The sequence below is a fragment of the Enhydra lutris genome, unplaced genomic scaffold (assembly GCF_002288905.1).
Source record: "Enhydra lutris kenyoni isolate GAN:26980312 unplaced genomic scaffold, ASM228890v2 scaffoldscaffold11, whole genome shotgun sequence".
In the NCBI taxonomy this organism is placed as follows: domain Eukaryota; kingdom Metazoa; phylum Chordata; class Mammalia; order Carnivora; family Mustelidae; genus Enhydra; species Enhydra lutris.
The window spans coordinates 16,720,124-16,740,417 of NW_019154095.1; the positions used below are offsets into that span (position 1 = coordinate 16,720,124).

The 20,294-nt window shown below is 51.0% G+C and overlaps 1 protein-coding gene across 2 annotated transcripts in view; it reads right to left on the bottom strand.

Annotated features, from left to right (window-relative positions):
* LOC111144422 (RNA binding protein with multiple splicing) overlaps positions 1–20,294 on the bottom strand; it is a 163,599-nt gene that overhangs the window by 14,231 nt on the left and 129,074 nt on the right. The window contains exons 6-7 of one of the 2 annotated variants that reach the window (XM_022498712.1): positions 5,190–5,320; positions 2,244–2,495 (exon numbers count right to left, since the gene is read on the bottom strand). In XM_022498712.1, the coding sequence (XP_022354420.1) occupies positions 2,364–2,495; positions 5,190–5,320 (263 nt within the window). In that variant the 3' untranslated portion in view covers positions 2,244–2,363. Of the gene's footprint in view, positions 1–2,243; positions 2,496–5,189; positions 5,321–20,294 lie in introns of those variants that run through there. The other variant, XM_022498713.1, reaches the window with a different exon arrangement.

Below are 20,294 nucleotides of genomic sequence, written 5' to 3' on the forward strand. Positions count from 1 at the left end.
GGTAGCTCCACAGTCCGCACGTCCAACCTCGTGCTCCTGCCAGGCTCAGCCCTCCTGAAGAACTCGAGTTCCGGCACAGGCCGGGCCTCCTGCGGCAGGACCAGAAACAGCCCCGAGGTGGTCTGCGAAAGGACAGGGGGCTCTGTGCTCCCTTCAAAGTGGCAGACACAGGCCCAGAGCTCAGAGGAGGCCGGCGCTGGGAACACAATGCCTGGCCGGCCTGCCCCAGCCTGGCCTCGTGTGGGAGGTAAGCCAGAGGCTCCTAGACCAGAAAGCTGAACAAAATCAGGAGCTAGACGAGGCTAGCACATTCAGGAGAGAGAGCACCCAGGGGCAGGTCCCCTTCACTGACTGACCTTCACAGAGTGGAAGGTTTAAAGGGAAAGGCACATTATCAGAGGATCCACAGTTTCATTGATGTCTAAAAACAATTTAAAGCCTTGGGCTGATCAGCCCCCAAAGGCAACCTCGGCAGCCCCTCAAAGCTCTGCTCTCCCAGATAATCACAAGCCCCGGGCTGCAGGGAGCCCGCGGCCGCTGGAGAAGGCCAGGCCTGGAGGACCAGGTCTCAGGTGGTAGGAGCTGGTGCCGTCCCGCAGGCCAGGAGGCCAACACCCTGAATCTCCCAATTCTTCCCTTCCCTTTGAGAGATGCCAGCCGCTGGGGTGCCGACGCCCCACCCATGGGCCTTGGTCACGGCTCCCGCTGTAGGACCAGCCACCCTACAGCACTGCTAAAACGTGAAGCGGCCTCAGGTTCCCGCCCTCTGGAGGCTCCCCCAAGGCCACACTCCCACCTGGCCTGCTCCCTGCCTCTCTTGGGCCTCCCTGGGCCGTGCGCTTGAGTGACACCCCGTGCCAAACCAGATCTCCTGTGTCTCATCTCAGTATTCTCCACAGGACATAGTCAGTGACAGAGGAGACGCTTCCTGAAATTCGTTTTTATAAAAAAGTGTAATGGTTCAGTTCGCAGTTGCCTCTTGCTGAGAAAACGCCTGGCTCTGGCAGGCGGGCGGCCACACACTTCCCCTGGCCTTTCTCTCCCCCTGTGATCTCTCTTCCTTCCCTGTGTGTCTGGGTCACTTTTCCTATGGTCCATTTTTGTACTGAGTTTGGGTTTAACCTTTATAATTTGTCCAGTGTGTCACAAGGCACCTCCCAAGGGGCACGTCCCGCCCTGGGAAGTCTGTGCTCCGATTTTAGAACCTTCTGCGGATGAGCAGGTGACGGGTTCCAGCCGTGAGCCACGGAGCAGGCCTGGAGATCTGCCGCGACTCAGGACCAGTGAGGCCTCTGGAGGAGGAGCAGGTACCTGGGAGTTGCTCTCTCAGTCCTACTTACCTGGACGAGCTTCTGGCCCAACAAGGTGGCTCTGGTCAGGGTAAACACTATTCTGTATCTAGAATGTAATGAGAACAGTGCACTTTGTTGGCTTTCTCTCTGCCCCGTCAGCAACAAGACGGAATGACGGCACCGAGCGAAACACCCCGGGGACGGAAAAGGCTGAGCTGTGTGAGGGCGACACGGTGGAGGTGCAGTATGGGCTTGAGGGCAGAACTTTCCTAAAAGCCGTGGACGAAACCTGCCCTCCTGTTCGCAGTGACTTTCAGAATATATTTAATAAATTTCAAACACCAGTGACCTTGAAAACAAACAGGAAGATCATGTCTACAAATGTCAACGATCTTCTTAGAACTCCGTTGTTTGCTGCATCAAGATGTTCTTCACCTCCACTGAGGACGCGGCAGGACCGCAGCCCACAGTCCCATTACCTTACGCGGTGACGCCTCAAAACGGGGATGGGACATTAAGCAGGCATCTTCACTCTAAAGATGGAGATGCCAGAGCACAGACGGCAGCCGGCGCAGAACCAGAAGATGTGACTCCTGAACGTCAATGACAGTTCCTGCCCCTTGGGTCCTCCTTCCTCTGGATCAGGGTGGACAGACCAGAGAACACACTTCTTCGATTCCAACAGGCTTCCGATAGCCAGACACACGATCCCTGCTGAAGCAAGACCTCCTGGCAGAGCCAAGCCACGGACGCGAGGCAGAGAATCTCCCAACATGCAGCTCTTGATGGCTCGGGAGCCCAAGAAGAGACCAGAAGCAGCACTGAGTGAGGCCCTGATGCTCTGAGGCCTTCTCCCACGTGGTGTGTGCTCAGTGTCACGGGCCGATTCCGCCACGATCTCAGTCAGAGATAACCTCTTAGCTCCAAACTCGCATCACCATGAAAACAAAACGCTGAAGTCTGCTTGAGATCATTTTTGCTCTGATTAAAATTTTTATTGAAATCTCTCAAATGTTACCAAGAAATAATTTTTGCAAAACGGGGGAGGGGGGGAATAGCTAACAAGCAAATTCAGCATGGGAGCTCCCTCTGCTGGTCTGCAGTAGGCTGGTATGTTACAAACACATTCCCAGAGACAAATCTAATTTGCTGGAGAAGTGGACAAAAGACAGGTGTGTTGGGCTTTGCCTCAGGAGAGAAACACTAGAAGAAAAAAAAAATCCAAGTCTCAAAACAGAGCACAACATTGCTAAGAAAAGCAAAATAATATCAAAGCTTCTCCAAAGACATACAGTAAGATCTCCAAACAGAACTGGAATCATCCACTAAGGGAACGCTTCATTTTTGTCTTCCCCACTGCTCTACCTCCAGTTATAAGAATTTCTCTCGGGCCCTTTGGGTGAAGGTTAAGTTCTGATTCCCTTGTCTTTGCCTCCACGTCTCTTCTTACCGGCTTCTCATCTACTTAGAGAAGAAAGATCCAGGGAGTCAGTGGAGTGAGGCCTTTCCAAAATTCCAACAGAGAGTAAGTCTTTGGTGAGCCAGCACTGAGGCGTGAAAAGAGCAAGGCCTGGGAGTCAGGTGACCTGGCTCCGGTCATGGCAGAGCCACTTGCGACTTTCAAGAACTCTCCATCTTCTCCAGTCTCTCTCCTCAACTGTAAAATGGGCCAGACCTGCTGGAGCGGTAAAGCCTCTACCAGTTCATTCTAGGATTCTCATCTTGGACAAAGACATTTAAATAACTGTATCTGTTCATGGGCCTTTAGGACACAGAACCCAAGCTTGCACTGAGAATGACTCCGAACAAGTTCTGGGGTTGAGCACAAGGATCTCACTGATTTCAGATGAAAGTTCCACCAACTTGAGGACCGACGTGGCGGAGTCAAGTGGATTCCAGGTTGGGAAAGTCTCAGGATCAAGGAAGAGCTCCCAGGGGAGGGTGCCGCCACGGGCAGCACATCCCACTAGGTCAAATGGTTGAGTCCATCTAATCTTGGCACTACTCTAACCTCTCTCACGATGGGCATGGGCTTTCTAATCTCTTAAAACTCTTCAGTTCCTTCTCCCACACACCCCCAGATATACTCTGGATCACATCCGTTACATGAAGACTGCGCAAGTTACCCGGATGTTAGTAAGGCCCCAGAGCCATCATTCCCAGTCTTTTCTGGCCACTGTCCATTCTGGCTTTCCCAGGGCAATGGTGCAAGGCTCTGCGGCCGATTAACAAAGCCACGGATACTCAGAGTACTCTGCACACGTGGCACTTTCCATGGCATTAGGAACATTCACCTCAACTGTCAGTTTATCTACACTTAGGCAGTCTAGGAAGAGCAGCGAAGACATATCCGCCGACGGTGGGGGCAGACCCACAATCAGAGGAGGCCTCTCTGAGTCACTCCCCATCATCTACAAAGTTCTCCCCAAGGCCACTGCAAACATTTAGACGACTCAGCAGAAGATAGCCACAGGTTGTGTTTTATCCCCTCTCCCTCCCCTGCCCTGTGAGGAGACCGAGTGCTGATGAGGACTGAGGGGGAAGCAGCAGCAAGGGGAAGGGAAGGGAAAGCGGAAAGCACAGCTGATTTGGACCCTGGGCCCTCCAGCTCCGAATCCCAGGGCTGCTAGCTGCTCTCACCACTACCATCTACCTTTCCCTCGCTCCTGGCACAGCTTTCTACCTCCTTCTGCCAACACCGAGGGTCACCACTTCGGGGGGCCCAGGCACCAAGGCGCTGTCTTTGTAGTTTGCCCGCATGGTGCCTGGGAGGCTGGGCCATGCGCATGTGCACACAGCCCCGAGAGCTTGGCCCAGACGGCCGGACGTCTACGCAGCCAGCACCAGGCCCGACCCCGCCGCCGCGAGGACAGAAGCTAGGGGCTGTCTGTCCGTGCTTTAGACAACACCGTGGGCTCCGTGCAACATGGAAGAGTTCTCGGTCAGAAGGAGAAGTTCTCTGGGAAGCTGTGTATTTCGTCCACCCTTGTAAATAAACACTAAGTGAAACAAACAAACACCCCACCTGTCTGTCCAGGCCAACAGTGTTTCCGAAACCAGGCGCCCCTGCTTCTAGAGGAGTTACACGTGCGCTAAAACGAATGCCATCTACGTGTTCTCTTAGGCGCTGCCTGCCGTCACCCCGAATCCTCACCTTACTTCATTACTACTGCCTGCGCTAAGAGCAAAAGTGACAGCCACATTTGTTTTCAAGGGGAGAGGGACGGTTGGTACGTACGTAGTAATCTTTGTGAAGAAACGAGGACGTTTATTTAACTAAGAAGGGAAGTGGGTCCAAAGAGAGACCTTCGCCTTGACCTGGAATTACGTTCTCCACACTACACTGTACCTCCTTTTCTAAAGGTGGAAAAAAGGAACCCTTCACCCTTCCTGTAACATCTGCAAGCTAGCACACGGTCCTCCTGGAAGCTTCCACCTTTCCCCTCTGGCCGCTAGCTCTCCTAGGACACGGGAGCAGAGATCTCTGCACACACACACACACGGACAGACTCCGGCAAGCAACTCGCCTCCCTTGGCAACCCCTTCTGCACAACCAGGCAGGCGCGACTACGTTCTGGGGACGCCTTTGGGCTGGCTGGGGGCTTGGGGGTGGGGGTGGGACCTGCGCCCCGTCTCTCGTGTGTGCTATGAGGGTGAGATCATGAGGGAAGAGAGAGGTGTCCTTTGGGGTGAACATCAGGCAGTGGGTGATATCATTGCTGGCAGACGGCCCTCGGGTCCCGGAGGAGTGTCAGCTTGATTTAGAGGGGGATCATTAATCTCCGGAAGGGGGTCTGTTAGCCGGACAGGTGTTAGTTGTACGGTGTGCTCCGGGGAGCCGGGCCGGAGAGGACCGGGGGCGGAGTGAGCGGCGTCGTGGCCGACGGCGTCAATTACCTGGGCATGCAGTGAAGCGGGGTAGGTGAGAGCAGGAGGAGGAAGAGCAGGCGCTAACTCCGCTGGGTACAGAGGGTACGGGGCCCACACTTCGGGGCTACTGGGGTAAAGTGCAGGCACTGTGAGCTCATCTGCAAGAAAAGAATAAGGGAAGAGTTAGCGGTCACCAAACAGCGGCTTTCAAATCAGAAACAAAACACCGAACGACCCCGAGCCCCCCGCAGAGCCAGAGGTCACATCACTCGCATGCTTTCCGTAACCTGTGGCTTCCGGTCCCCGAACGCCAAGCAAGGGACCGGGGAATACAAAGTGGGGAAAAAAAGCAGCAGCATCTGCTCCCTGTCGGGCCTGCTGGGATCTCGGGCCTGGGCTCTGCCGGGACGCTCTGATGTCCTTCCAACCGTAGCTGGGGGACCACGGGAACAGTGGGGATTTCCTGCCCCAAACCGCACAAGTGGCCCACTGAGGGACAGAAGAAGAAGGAGAACCGGCAGGACACATCCCGTGAAAACCCACTGCAGAGCCTTCGGGAGGACATAGCCGGGCCACGGCAGGACCTGTTTATCAGTGTCATCCCTACCGACAAACACACCAAGCCCCCCCTCCCCCCCAGCACGGGGCGGCCGCTGTGCCCGCGGGGCATTGAAGATGTCAAAAATGCCGAGAATGGAAGTGACACAGCCTGGAGTATCCTGATTAAAGTCAAACTCCACGCAGATGCCAACTAGAACATTCGCAGCAGCTGCTTGCACTGACTTATTTTCTAGGGGGAAGAAAGCCAGTCGTGTGGCCAACAGACTGGTCCGAATCGGATTCCATTCAGGTCAAGCTGCAGTTTCCCAGACTGAAGGGCAAGTGCCCGGGGCTGCGAATGGATCAGGAAGCGATCCATTAAAGTAACAGCAAACACGGGAGGGAGCGTCTCAGTGGAGAGAAAAATCATCTCAGTCGATAGTCACCAGTCTGGGCTCCGGAGCAGTGATCTCAGCACGCTTTTATCACCTGACAAAGCTGCAACTGAGCCGGCCAAGCGTGCTACCCGGGCTGCGAAGGAGTCGGGAAAAGGAGACCGTCCTAAAGCCATTAGTGACTCTGCCGTTCAGGACTTTCCAGAAGTCTAGAGTACACGTGACCCAAGGTCGAAAGAGTCATTTCACTCCTGCCGGTGTAAGAAGCCACCCCAGGCCTGCTCATTCCGGGTCTCCCTCGTCCTCCCCAGCCTCCCCACCCCCCGCCCCCCAAACTATGGCTCTGGGCAGGGTTTCCAGTATGGGAAAGGGGCTAGAAACTGGAAACGTTCCCGAGCGTGACGTGGGGACTGCTCTGCGGAGCACCCAGAAAGCAGCTGGTCTTATGGGCGCACAGGGACCTGGTGAGGTTTCCACGCGAGCCAGCAAGGCGAGAACTACGGAAAAGACGACAGGCTGCCGGAGGACTGTCCATTCAGAGGGCCACTCGGGGGTCCCAACAGCGTGGAGGGCTACACTGTGGCTGCCCGGAGCCCCCGGATCCTTCTCTCAACAAGGCAGTTACAACGTCCTCTTCGGCTTGGGGAGGGGAGTGCAGACTGCGGTTAGCTTAGACTGGAGAGCCTCGCCCACAGGGAGGACTCCTCCTTATTCTTCGAATAGGAACACAGTAGCATCCCAAGCTTCTTCAAACCGTCAGGTCTACACCACCCATTTCCAGTTCTAGGCTGCGTAGTTTCGGGCAGAAAATTCCTTACGGGGGGGGGGGGGGGGGGGGGGTTGGGAGAATGCTTCGCAGACCCCTGTGTTTCCGGTCACGGCGAGACGGTAGGATTCCCCTTAGAGCGACTCTTGAGGGAGCTCGGCTCGCGGAAACCAACTGCTGTCAGAACCCAGGCCTCGGATTTTAACGAACAACCGCTCCCAGGAACAGCGAGCTATTACTGTCGTCAGTGGTACTGTTATTTCAGCTACCATGCTATTTTAAGACATTCTGAGTCTTTAAAAAAAAAAAAAAAGTGAAGACTGTCTCAGGACCTAGTGCACAAACGTCTTAGCCCGCGTTGCTCAGCCCCACCTACTGCGACGGCAGACGACTCTGACTCCGCCATCAGACAGGACGAGGCAGGGCCTGCAGCCTGATGGCAGCAGCACTTCCTCATCCTGTGGCCGCACAGGAACTGGCCAAGCTGGGGGTGCTCGAATCTGATCCACATTCCTTCAGAATTTTAAAAAAATTAAATGAGAGGTCTCTCAAGATCTCTGACCTGGAAGAGGTACGTAATGGGGATGGGTGGAGTCGGGATTTCAATCTCAGCCTTGACAGATGGGATTGATGATTCCCAGGCATTTCCACACCCAAAGCTGCTGAGTAACAGGAGAAGTCGGGTGAGGGAAGAGGAGGCGTGAGAGAGACGGGAGTGAACGCACGTTTCATCGGGTCTCTCCTACCTCTCCACACCTGTCCCTTCTCCCCGGGAGGCGTCTGGAGTTACCATAAATGTCAGGAGACGCGCAGTGCGGAGTGCGCCGGCCAGGAGGAGGGTGAGGACGGCAGTGAGGAGTTCTCATGACAAGTTTCCAAGGGTTGACTAGTGAGAGCCCAGGACGGGCTGGTACTGCTAGTGTGCAGTACTGTTCGTTGGGCGGAACAGTACCTGGTGGAAAGTTCTCAAAGTTGTTTAAAGATGCGCCACTGTTTTATTAAAGGAGCTTAAGAAATATCCACAGGAACTAGATCTAAAATTTTCCAATCCGTTCAGTATTGGTCACACTAAAACAAAAATGAAAAAAACAGCAAAAGGGCAAAAGGAGGCTCAAACCAGAACAAATTCGACAGAACAATGATTTTAAAGTTCAAAATAAAAGCAGTGGAACCCTTTCTTCAAACTGATTTTTCCCAGAATCCTTTTTTAATTTTTTTTTTTTAAATTTTATTTCTTTGAGAGAGAGCAAGAGAGAGCGCGCACGCATGCATGCACACAAGCAGAGGGGAGCGTCAGAGGGACAGGGAGAGAAGCAGGCTTCCCACTGGGCAGGGAGCCCTATGCGGGGCTCCATCCCAGCACCCTGGGATCATGACCTGAGCCTAAAGCAGATGCTTAACCGACTGAGCCACCCAGGCATCCCAAAGTATAGCAAATTTTAGTCGACTTAGTGGTGTTGGGGTCGAGGGACAACCTCAACCCCCACGACAGCCCCGAAGGTCTGCGAGGGTTCCAGAGAACAGTCTGAAAACTGCTCTTAGAGCTGCGCTCACTCAGGGACTAATTGGAAAGGAAGCACCTCTTCCAAGTCTCTGAAGACTGAGCTCACACCTACAGCTCCGGGAAACCCACCTGAGAGAGGGCCATGAGCCCCCTGGAGCAGGAGGAAGAAATCAAAAACACTGCAGCAAGTGGGACAGAAGCCAACAGGCTCTCCTAACACAGGCTCCAGCCCCTGAGGTCCCTCAGAATGCCACAGGGTCCTCCAGTGCAGGGTTCGGGCCTCGCAAAGGGCAAGAAGATTGGAGGTGGGAAGTTTAAGAGGTGAAATGAAAGGAAGAAAGGGGACTAAATCAAGTCAAGCTATTTGCTCCTTCCTCCAAGCTCCCAAACCCTCTCTTCCCTGGACGACAGTGCCCAGAGTGCGCCAAGGCCGGGAGTCCGTGTTGCTCAGGGTGCGGCCGCCGCACCAGTAGCAGCACCTGGGCGCTCCGGAGACATGCAGGTTCTCAGCCCTCCGGCAGGCCCCCCGAATGACAGTTTGGCCCGCCCGCCCGGGGAATCTGATGTCCGCCCACCTTGGGGAACCCCTGCCTGAAGGTGTCTTCTTGGCTCTCTTATAGGATCATTATCCTGCATTTTGTTGGCCAAGAGCTCACAGCACTGTTTGTTAGATCAGTGGATGACACACTCCCGCAGAGAAATTACATGATTCTGGACTTGCTTCGTGAGAGAAACGGGAGGGTCAGAGCAACACAGGCACAACGGGCACCGTGGGGCCAGGAGAGGATCACGCCTGCGGGAAAGCCGCCCTCACAGACGCCTCCACTTCACTAGGAGGCTGAGGACTCTGAAAACCCACAGCCTCTCCTGTGACGGAAGAGGGCTATAAACTGAAGGAGCTTTTGCCTTTGCGTTCTCTTCCTGGTCGCCAGTACGGTGTTGAGGAAGTTCCAACAGCAGAAGAGACAGGCAGGCCTTCCACAGCACAAGCCCCTCACACGGACGACCCCGCTGAAGGAGCAGACGGCGGCATGGCTCAGGGGGGCTTCACCTTCCTCAGTCCGCCTGTCCTGCTAAGACCTTAATAGGGCGGGAGGGCTGAAGAAAGGGAAAGTTTGCTGCTGTGGGCCCGGTGGGATGACTAGAGCTGGGGGAGGGGGTGAGACTCCCCCTGACAAGAGAGGCTCCCGGCCCTCCTGCATGAGCCAGGCCTTGGCGAGCAGAGGGCTCAGGAGGCCAGAGCTTTTTGTCTAGGCCTAATCGGACCCTCTCCTGAGAAGGTGGGTCGGGCCTTTCCCACTGCCCCAGACCCCCACTACATCCTTTCTCCTTTAGCACCTCTGAGGATAAAGTTGTTTTTTTTTTTAAGATTTTTAAAAAAATATTTTTTATTTATTTTGAGAGAGAGACAGATTGAGAGAGAGCATGAGAGGGGAGGTCAGAGGGAGAAGCAGACTCCCCATGGAGCTGGAAGCCCGATGTGGGACTCCATCCCAGGGCTCTGCGACCATGATCTGAGCCGAAGGCAGTTGCTTAACCAACTGAGCCACCCAGGCGCCCTTTTTTAAGATTTTATTTATTTATTTGACAGACAGCGATCACAGATAGGCAGAGAGAGAGGAGGAAGCAGGCTCCCTGCTGAGCAGAGAGCCCCATGCGGGGCTCCATCCCAGGACCCTGGGATCACGACCTGAGCCAAAGGCAGACGTCCTGAGGATAAAGTTTTTGAGTGCTCGCAACAGACATCTGAATAGGCCTTTTTCTTAGCACAAAATATGCAACCAGAAGAACTCAAATCAAATTCTGACAAACAAGGACTATAAACTCCCCCAACTCCACCTTTCAATCCCTTTGAAAAGAAAAAACTGCAGTGTCTGAGGTCAGTTTAAAGCAAAAAAGCTGGGGAAGATCAGCTAGTCTGCCTTTTCATCCTGGATGAGGAAACCGAGTTGCAGAAAGGTGAAGCTTCCAGTCTAAAGTCACCGAAACAAAGATGAACGACTCCCAGAAACAAGGGCAAGAGGAACAAGGACAATCCTTAATGAACTTAACCTGAGTACAGTTGAGAACGTAAGTTCCAAGAACTTCAAGTCAGTATTTACTTTGCCTCTTGGGTATTTTCATTTGGAAATATTCCACAGCAATCTCATACTCAACGTGTCTGTAACTCAACACAGTCCCTCCAACTGTCTGTCCTCTTTGGTTCCAGATTTCAGTAAAAGACGCCACTCGGTTGCCCAAGCCATGGTAGCCGGGTAGTTCCCCAAGGTCCTACCGAATCTGTCTCACCATCCACTCTGATCTTAATTACCAGGGCTGGGTTTCTGAAAGGGCCTCCTTACAGTCCTGGCAACCACACCGCAGCCAGGACAACATCTAAAATACACAATTCTGCAATGTCACTCTCCTGCTTAAAACCCTTCTAGGAGTTCTCCTTGCTCTCAGGACAGTGTCTGAACTGTGGCTACCATGGCCCAGAAGACCACACGTGATCCTGCCATGATCTTCTTTGAGACCTGCCTCTTACACGGCTCACCATCGCGGGCTAGGACCAGCCCTTTCCACTGCGAGACCATGCCTGGTTCTCCCCCACTTCCAGGCCAGGGGCATTCCTCTCTCTCCTTTCAGTGGGCTAAATGCTTACTTATTCTTCAAAGGACTCCACTTAGATGTCCCATAGGTAGGTGGAGGGGACGGGGGGAGCACTTTCTCTTTGTTCTGCTGGGTCTTCTATCTCCAAGCTGGGCTGTACCTCCAAGACTGCAAGTTCTCGCTCTTTGCCCACCCAGCACTTAGCACAGAGGGTCAGCAAGTATCAACAAATCAACCATTTGCTCTATACTTGATAAAACCAATGGAGAAAGAACATAATTTCTATCTGGCCCTTTGGAGGCAATGATCAAATTGTAGGTTAATTCAATTCTATGTGGGAGAAAACTAGACACAGAAAGAGGATACATGTGAGAGCATATAAATGTGACTTCTTTAATAAGATTACATCTCAATCTGGTCTTAATAACACATTATGTTTGCATACATTTTTATATACAACTAAGAGCGTGTATTTCCATTATCATTTTGGATACCCATTAAAACTCTGTGGAGAAACGGGCAGAAATGGGTGGTCTCATTTTATCAATGAGAAAATAACCTATCCACGGTCTCATAGTTAACTGGTCCAAACTGGGACCAGAACCCTGGTCTGTTGTCTTGTGGCTCAGGGTCCCTTCCACATATCATCCTGCCCCCTCCCCACTACTGGTGGTGGCCACAGGCCCTAGGGTGCAGGTGGTCTTCATTTCTAGTTACAGCATACTCAGTTTACTAGAATACAGCCAGAGACAGAGTCCTTTAGGAGAACTTGCCTGGCAGATGAAGAATTTGGCCAAAAAAAACCCAAAAGACCCAAACATAATGAAAAATTCCATTTTTAATGAAAAAAAAAATCAATTTTGAAGAAAAGACTCTTAAACAGCCAACTCTCACTCACACATACTCACAAGTAGCTGATTCACAACTGTTAAGTAAAGCCCTCAAAAATCAGTCCTACAAGGCCGATTCTTTCAAGGACTATCCTATCCGGACACATTCTCTTGTTAGGGCTAAGAATGCAGCCCATGCTGGCTTCCATGCCCCAGCACAATGACTAGCTCTGGAAGTGGGTGGAAGAGAGTGTCTTCCCCAAATTCACATTTACCTGGAAACGTTTTTGAAAACAGGAATTCTGCAGGTTTAATTATTTAAGGATCTTGAGAAGAAATCATCCTAGATTTAGGGAGGGCACTAAATCCAACGACTGATATCCTTAGGAGAGTAGAGGACACAGAAAAGGTGCTGTGAAGACAGAGAAAGCCCGGGACGACGTGTCTACAAGCCAAGGAAGGCCAAGGACTGCCAGCAGCCGCCAGTGTTAAGAGACACACGAGATGCTTTCTCCGTTGGAGTCTCCGGAAGGAACCAGCACTGCTGACACCGATTTCAGACTTCTGTCCTCCTAAACTGCGACAGATTATGTTCCAGCCACCCACTGGTGGTAATTTATTGTGGTCGCCCTAGGAAATGACGGTTCCCAGAGAAGGTCACACACTTTCCCTGACTCCCCAAGAACAGAAGTGTCAGGGAAGAGTCCAGAGATTTGGTGAAAAGCTCAAGGGAGGTCTTCGGCACCACCCAGCACAAATCACAAATGCCATTTCCGTGTTCTGCACGTGGAGCTAGATGCCAGGGAAACCAAGAGAAATCGAGTCCGTGCTCAGCTCTCTTCCATGTCTACCTACTCTTCACGACGGCCCGTGGCCACTTCCATTGTTTCAATTCTGAATTCTCTTTAGGGTAACTCGTTAATCTACAGATTTGACTTCCACTCCAAAGTAGACATTCCCAACTCACCCACAAGCAAACTATCAATCACAACCAAGTCCTCTTCTCACCTCCCCACACTCTCCTTTACCCCATTTGTTCAGGTTCAAAGTCTCCTTCAGTCCCCATATCCAAACAGCTGCTGAATCCTAGACAGTAAAGATGACAAAGATACTGATAACGACAACAGTAACAGTAGTAGCAAAGTAGTAACTACTGGTTACCGAGCACATAAAAGGTGCCACACACTGTGCTGGGAAGTATGGACACGGGCCCCTTCCCCATGACAAGGAAGCAGAGGCACACCGAGGTTATTAAAGAACCAGCCCGTGACTCACAGCAAGTGGCAGAACCAGGATGTGAACCAGGCATCTCAGTCAGTCCAGAATCCAACCCTTCGCTTCCCTGCCTCTCCCACTCCTGCTGCCACCACCCAACTGCAGGTTCCAGTCACCTAGAACTACAGGTTCCAGTCACTCTTGACTTCAAACTGGCTTTCTGCTAACTTCCACTGTCTCCCCACTCCATTTCTTGTCTCATAACACATAATCCTGGAGCAACCTGCAGGAAGGCCAGCCCAGACCCACGAAGTGCGTGCGCCAAGGAAATTCCAAAACCAAGTTGGTCTTGATTCAGCTGGCCCAGAGTGCCTTCCCCTGCACTGAGCGATTTATTGCCATGCGTCTGAGCAGTCACTGCTCTTAACAGTCCCGTTCTTCTGCTTCCCTCCAGCTGTTCCAGGCCAAAAACCCATCCAACACAATCTGTGGTTTTAAAACGATCTGACTCCCAAGCTGAGAGTTGAAGGGAACCGGAGCATGCGCAGGAAGAGAACTGCTCCCCCGGGGACTCGGTTCCAGTCGCTGGTTCTGTGTTCCGCTCATCCCCACGGGACACGTGCACTCCTCTTCCGTCCTGAGACTCACAAGGGCAGGGAAGAGGGTTGGCTCCTCCCGGCCCCTCCCCCAGTCAGGCACCTGAGCTTGGGGGGTTCTAGGCCGGCTTCTCCGAGATCTCGGCTTTCTTAACAACTGCAGTCCAACCTACGTGTGTAACAGGAGCTGCAATTCCAGAAAGTGTTGGTTTTATATCCTGTTAACACTACAAAACCATTCGCCCAGCTCCACTCTGCTAGAGACCGGGCGAAGTTTCCCAAGGCCGGACTCCAGTGCAGCTGTACTCGCAAGTGTGCCCCGGACGCTGGTGCTTAGTAAATCCTTCCTGAATGAATATACCCTTCCTTCTGCGTGGCGTACCCACCCGCCTTTCTTCTGTTCTAGAATGCTGTGATCAGTTAAAGCGAGTCTTCTGCCTCTTCTGTTGCCTAAACGACCCTTTCCATCTGTGGTAGAGAATTTAAACTGGAAAGGGACTTCAGTATTGTACGTGTGAAGTGTGGCAAGCGCATGGGGCCATTTGCATATCGAACGGTAATAATAAGGATATTTATACAGCACACACTTTGTGCCAAACACTTCAGAGACTTGAACCTGTTTATTCTCCACAGCATCCTTCTGAGGCAGGTTCTGCTAGTGTCATCTCGCTGTCACGAATGCAGGATGGTAAGGGCTTAGAGAGGTTAAGTGACAGGCCCAAGGCCATGTGGCTGGGAGCGAAGCCATGGTTTCAGGACAGACAATGCGGCTGCAGAACTCATGCTCTCAACCCCCAAACTGTTAAGGCCTAACTTTTTTTTTTTTTTTTTAAGATTTTACTTATTTATTTGACAGACAGAGATCACAAGTAGGCAGAGAGGCAGGTGGCGGGGGGAGAAGCATGTTCCCCGCCGAGCAGTGAGCCCGATGCGGGGTTCGATCCCAGGACCCTGGGATCATGACCTGAGCCGAAGGCAGAGGCTTTTACCCACTGAGCCACCCAGGCGCCCCCCAAAGTTAAGGTTCTTAACGGCAGCTCAGGGCCAGCATGAGTGAATACATCCCGGTCTCTGACAGGGTAGTTGGGGCTACTTTCTCAAATTTTACCACTTCTCCGGCCATGCGTGCAGCGAGTATATACTAAGTACAGAGCGTGGGCCAGATGCCGGGTGAATGCCACCATCTTTTATTTTTCCAGCCCAAATGTGGGCCAGTGATGCTGAGCTCCGGAAGGACCTCATTCTCTACAAACTGGAAAGGTAATTCCTATTTACTGGAATGTATCCGGGCCATCCCAGGGTAGGGTGGGGAGAAGAATGTACTTGAGGAAAGCTATGTGGAAATGGAACTCCTCCTTAATTTCACAGTGGCAGGCTATTAGGAAGACGTGATTTGTCATCCAGAAAGTGCTGGAAGAGCTGTAAACTCTTCAGGAAGCCGGCCAATGCTCACTGAAAACGGGCAGGAGAAGAAACGACTGACCTTCCTGAGTCAGTGTAACACGTGAGGTAATTCCAGAAGTGTGGTCAAAAGTGACTCAGTGAGTCTCACCTGAACGTCAAACCGCTGCTTCTCATCTTTAAGTCTTTCAGTTGTAGGCGTTGCCAGCTGCACGACCTCGGACAATTGACCTAATTTCTCTGGGCCTCCGTCTCCTCAGGTAAAAATACAGAGTACCACAGAGCTTCATTGTGAAAAGGAAAGGAGAATCTGAGCGGCACAGAGGAGGTGCTCCGGGCCACACGGCGTCTGTTAGCAAACAGCAGCAGTAAGCGACGCTGACCTTGTCAGGAGGGGAGGACGCGATCTGGGAGTGTAAATGAGGCTGTCTATGCAACCGGAAATCTATCCTCACTACCAGAAAATTCCTTGGTCCACCACACTGACAGGGGCCAGACCTGCAAAGAGGAGGCAGCAGGGAGTGGAGCTTTGGAATGTGTGCCCTCAGCCACTTCTGTTTAACCCTGTTTCTTCCTCATTCTTTTGTGCCTCACACTTACTAGTAAGCTCTTTTTACCAGGAATGAGTTGATGACCACTGGAAGATAAGGTTTTGTTAACTACTATGTTTTTATTATTATTATTTTTTTTAATTTTCTTTATTTGACAGACAGAGATCACAAGTAGGCAGAGAGCCCGACACAGGGCTTGATCCCAGGATCCTGGGATCATGACCTGAGGCAAAGGCAGTGGCTTTAACCCACTGAGCTACCCAGGCACCCCTGTTAACTACTATGTTAACTACATGGCATTTTTTAATGTTTAAAATAATACATTAAATGTTAATTGGATTTAAGGAAAAAAACAGAACAAAACAAAGGACACTGAAACTAAAAACAAACAAAATGCTTTTAAGAGCAGATTTCCCTTAAAATAAAAGTCTCACTGCCCTCAGCTTCTCTAAGGGGAGCTGGTCTGCCCAAAAGGCCCATTTCACCTCAGAATAAAAGCGGCAAAGTTCCTCTGCAGACTGATCTGGACTGTCCTGGCCACCCAGTCCCACAGGCTACCAGACTTCCACGTTACAACAGCAACTCCGGGTGCGGATCCATCCAGCGCCCCCATTAGCCAGATTTTCCCATCTTCTTCCCCATCTCTCTGCCTCATAACAATCAGGTTTAACCGCTAAGTTTAAGAGCAACCATAACAAAAAGTCTGGATGTTAATTGTGCAGGAGGTTAATAGTCCCACTGTTGACTTTCCAGTAAGATAAACAGCGCAAACTTGGCCAGCATGAATGTATACGAGCCCGCCTCTCATTCCTGCAGACTGTACTCATTCCCGGGATGAGCGTGCACTGGAGAGGACAGGGCATCTCAACCTGCTGGAAGCACGGAGCTGCCCAAAGAAAACTGGAGGAGTTTAGGCTGAGCTTCTCTATTTTGGGGAATGATAAGTAATTCCATCTCATGAGGACCTGGAGTCTGTGATGAACAAATTACTCGCAAACTCTGAAAGACCGCCTGGCAGAGTCTGTCTTTTTCCAGTTCTCCTCCGCCTCCAAGACCAGGAAGTTCTGCGCGCCAGGCCCGGCAGGACGGCCGGCTCGCTCTGGAAGGACTCCCGAGCCTGGGTGCGGGATCCGCACAGGAACCAAGGGGCTGGTGGGAGGGCTTTGCCTCCCCCAAAGCCAGATACCAGAAGGATCTTAGAGTAGAAAGGGGACACCCAAGTCATCCTGGTGTCCACAAGATCCCTCAAAAATCTAGAACGGGCAGCTGGTTAAGCATTATGAAGATGGTCACACAAGGTTTTGGAAAAAAGAATCAAGGAGGAGACTCTTACTGTTCAAATCTAGAGGCTGATTAAATAAGAACAAAATGACATATTATTATAGCCACCAAAAGGGATGATGCGAGAGATCTGTACTTACGAACACGGAGGTTGTTAATGAGACACTCGGCAAAGAAGTGACTAGGTTACTGGACACTTTATATAGTACAATCCCATTAACATAGACACACAGATGCTTTGCATGAGGATCTGGGATAACGTGCCGGTAGGAGGCCCTAGGTTTAAGCCGATCATTAGCTACGTGACCTGGGGTAAGTTAGTAACTTAAGGCCAAATTTCCTCCTCTGAAAACTATTAAAAAAGAGGAAAAAGGTGAAGGGGGAAGGGGTAGGGGGGGGGGGCGGTACATGTTCTCATAGGCTAGCATGAAAATTAAATGAGATGTAAGAACAATTTTTAAAAGCGCCTGGTGATGGGGTGCCTGGGCAGCTCAGCCAGTTAAGCGTCCAACTTTTGATCTCAGCTCAGGTCTTGATCTCAGGGTTGTGAGTTCAAGCCTGGTGTTGGCCTCCGTGCTGGGCGTGGAGCCTGCTTAAAAATCAAAACCCCAAAAACACGCCGCCGCCGCCGCCACCCTGCCACAGACAAAGCCAAACCAAACCAAACCAAGAGAAAACAAAAAAACAAAAACAAACCTAAACACAAAAACCCACTCCTTGTGATACAAAACATTTAAAAATTTTATTTTATTTAGAGCCAGAGAGCTAGCAGGGAGGGACAGAGAGAGAAAGGGAGAGAATCCCACGCAGGCTCCATACTCAGCGTGGAGCCTGATAAGGGGCTCGATCTCAAGACCCTGAGATCATGACCCGAGCGGAAATCAAGAGTTGGATGCTTGACTGACTGAGCCACCCTGGCTCCCCTGTGATATAACACCTTTAATAATATCACTATGATTTATCTCTGGATGGTGGATTCTGTGGATAAATCTATCTCTGGATTCTTTTTTGCTCATTATGCCTTCTGAATTTCTACTACGGACATGTATTTTACCCATATGTTTTCATTTTTTACAGGGGCGAAAATATGGGGTGCCTGGGTGGCTCAGTTGGTTAAGCGTCTGCCTTTGGCTCAGGTCATGATCCCAGGGTCCTGGGATCGAGTCCCACATCAGACTCCCTGCTCAGTGGGGAGTCTGCTTCTCCCCCTCCCTTTGCCCCTCCACCCCGCCCCACTCCTGCTCCCTTTCTTCTCTCTCTCAAATAAACAAAATCTTTTCTAAAAAACAAATAAATAAATGAAGGGGTAAAAACTAGGGGTCATGGAAAAAAAAAAAGAACACATCATTCCAATGTTACAAATGACACACACAGGAAATGGGGGTATGAAAACTTTAGATTTTCTTCGTTTCATACTTGTTAAATTTCTTGTCAGTAAAAGCACCCAGAAGAAAAAAATATCTAAACCCCAGCACACGAATCATTAAAAAAAAGTCCTAACACATGTTACACAACATGCATCAATTCTGAAAATATGAAGAGAAAGAAGCCAGATATTAAAGGACACATGTTATAGGATTCCACCTACAAGAAATACCTAGAACAGACAAGCTCACCGAGATAGAAAGTCAATCAGAGACTACTGGGAAGCATGGCAGGGAGGGAACAGGGTGTTACCGGCAAAGAAAAAGCTGTGGAAATAGTGATAATGGTTGCAAAACATTGTAGATATACTTAATGCCACTGAACCATACACTTAAAATGGCTAAAGTGCCAAAATTTACATCATATACATTTTACCACACACACAAAAGATAATATACAAAAACACACTGAATTATACATTTTAAATTGGTGAATTGCAGGGTATGGAAATTATTACTGTTTTTAAAAATTGTTATTTTTTAGATTTTTAATTTTATGTATCTGACAGAAAGAGAGGGCACGAGTGAGCACGCACACACAAGAAGGCAGGGCAGCAGGCAGAGGGAGAGGGAGAAGCAGGCTCCCCCCGAGCCAGGAGCGGGACTTGATCCCAGGATCCTGGGATCATAATCTGAGGCGAAGGCAGACGCTTAACTGATTGAGTCACCCAGGCTCCCCAAAACTCTACCTTAATGAAGTTGTTAAAAACCCAGAACCACTTCGGGCGCTGTGGCCAAACTTACCTGGCTTCTGAACCCTAGATGGGCAACTAACTAACTGTGAGCCAGGACATGTTTTTTAAACTCTGAGCCTGACCCCTCGTTTGTGAAATGAGGAGAATAGCTGTACAGACTGTTTGGAAGAGTGAGGAAATTTAAAAGAGTTTAATAAAACACTCTGGATGAGAAACCGTTGCGATTATCACTTTAAACTTCTCATTCCTCAAGATTCCCAAGGGTCAAACATGCTCTACCCATTGACTCCAGGTTTCACCAGCTCTCACAAGTCTGTAAAACCTACTGACCCACCACCGTGGCAGCAAGAGAGAATCCGGACACACGTCCTGGTTCCCCATCCCAGGACCGCGAGGCAAACACACTGGAGGGACATGGGGTTGCCCGCCGCAGCCTGCCCGTCCCACGCAAGGTCAGCTCTCCCCCTTCATTAGCAAAGTCTCCCAGCAACTCACAGGAGGGACGGAAAGCACACGGAACAGCACCCTGTTGCAGAGAATGGCCACCCCAGACCACCCGTCCTAAGCAATGGAACATTCTGCACAAGGACAGTCCACCCCTAGCAAGGATTAACACAAATGAGAAGTACCTGTATGGGTTATACTGTTAACTGGAGGAACATGAAGGAAGCAAAAGGACCTTCTCTCTCAATCTCTCTCTCCCTGTCCCTTCCCTCCTAGAGCTCAACGCACCCAGTTCCTTTAACCTTTTCTCAAAGCAATGCCCCTTTCCAGTCTTTCAATCATTTTTCTCATGCTGGATCCCACCCAAGTTTTTCTTTTCTCACACAGTGCTGAGGTCCAGCACGGGACACAGGGGCTGGGAACAGTCTGGTAAGCGGACCACAGAGCCTGCGGTCTGTACAGTGTGGGGATCAGATGGTCAATTCTGAAAAGCTCAGGTCGTTTAAGTAAGCAGGGGCTGTGGGCCAGCTAGGGGGAAGGTGACAACAGCTTACAGACATCCCACAGAGGGAAGAGAGACTGTTCGTACGGCTGTCTCTGGACCCAGCATGAGAAGTGATGACAAGGAGAGGAGCCTGGGACGTTTGGGTCAGAGACCCGGAGAACTGGTGATGAGGGGAAAGAAGACCAAACCTCATCCAGAATTCCCCCATCCAGGGGCACCTGGGTGGCTCAGTGGGTTAAAGCCTCTGCCTTCAGCTCAGGTCACGGTCTCAGGGTCCTGGGATCGAGCCCCACATCGGGCTCTCTGCTCAGTGGGGAGCCTGCTTCCTCCTCTCTCTCTGCCTGCCTCTCTACTTGTGATCTCTATCAAATAAATAAATAAAATCTTAAAAAA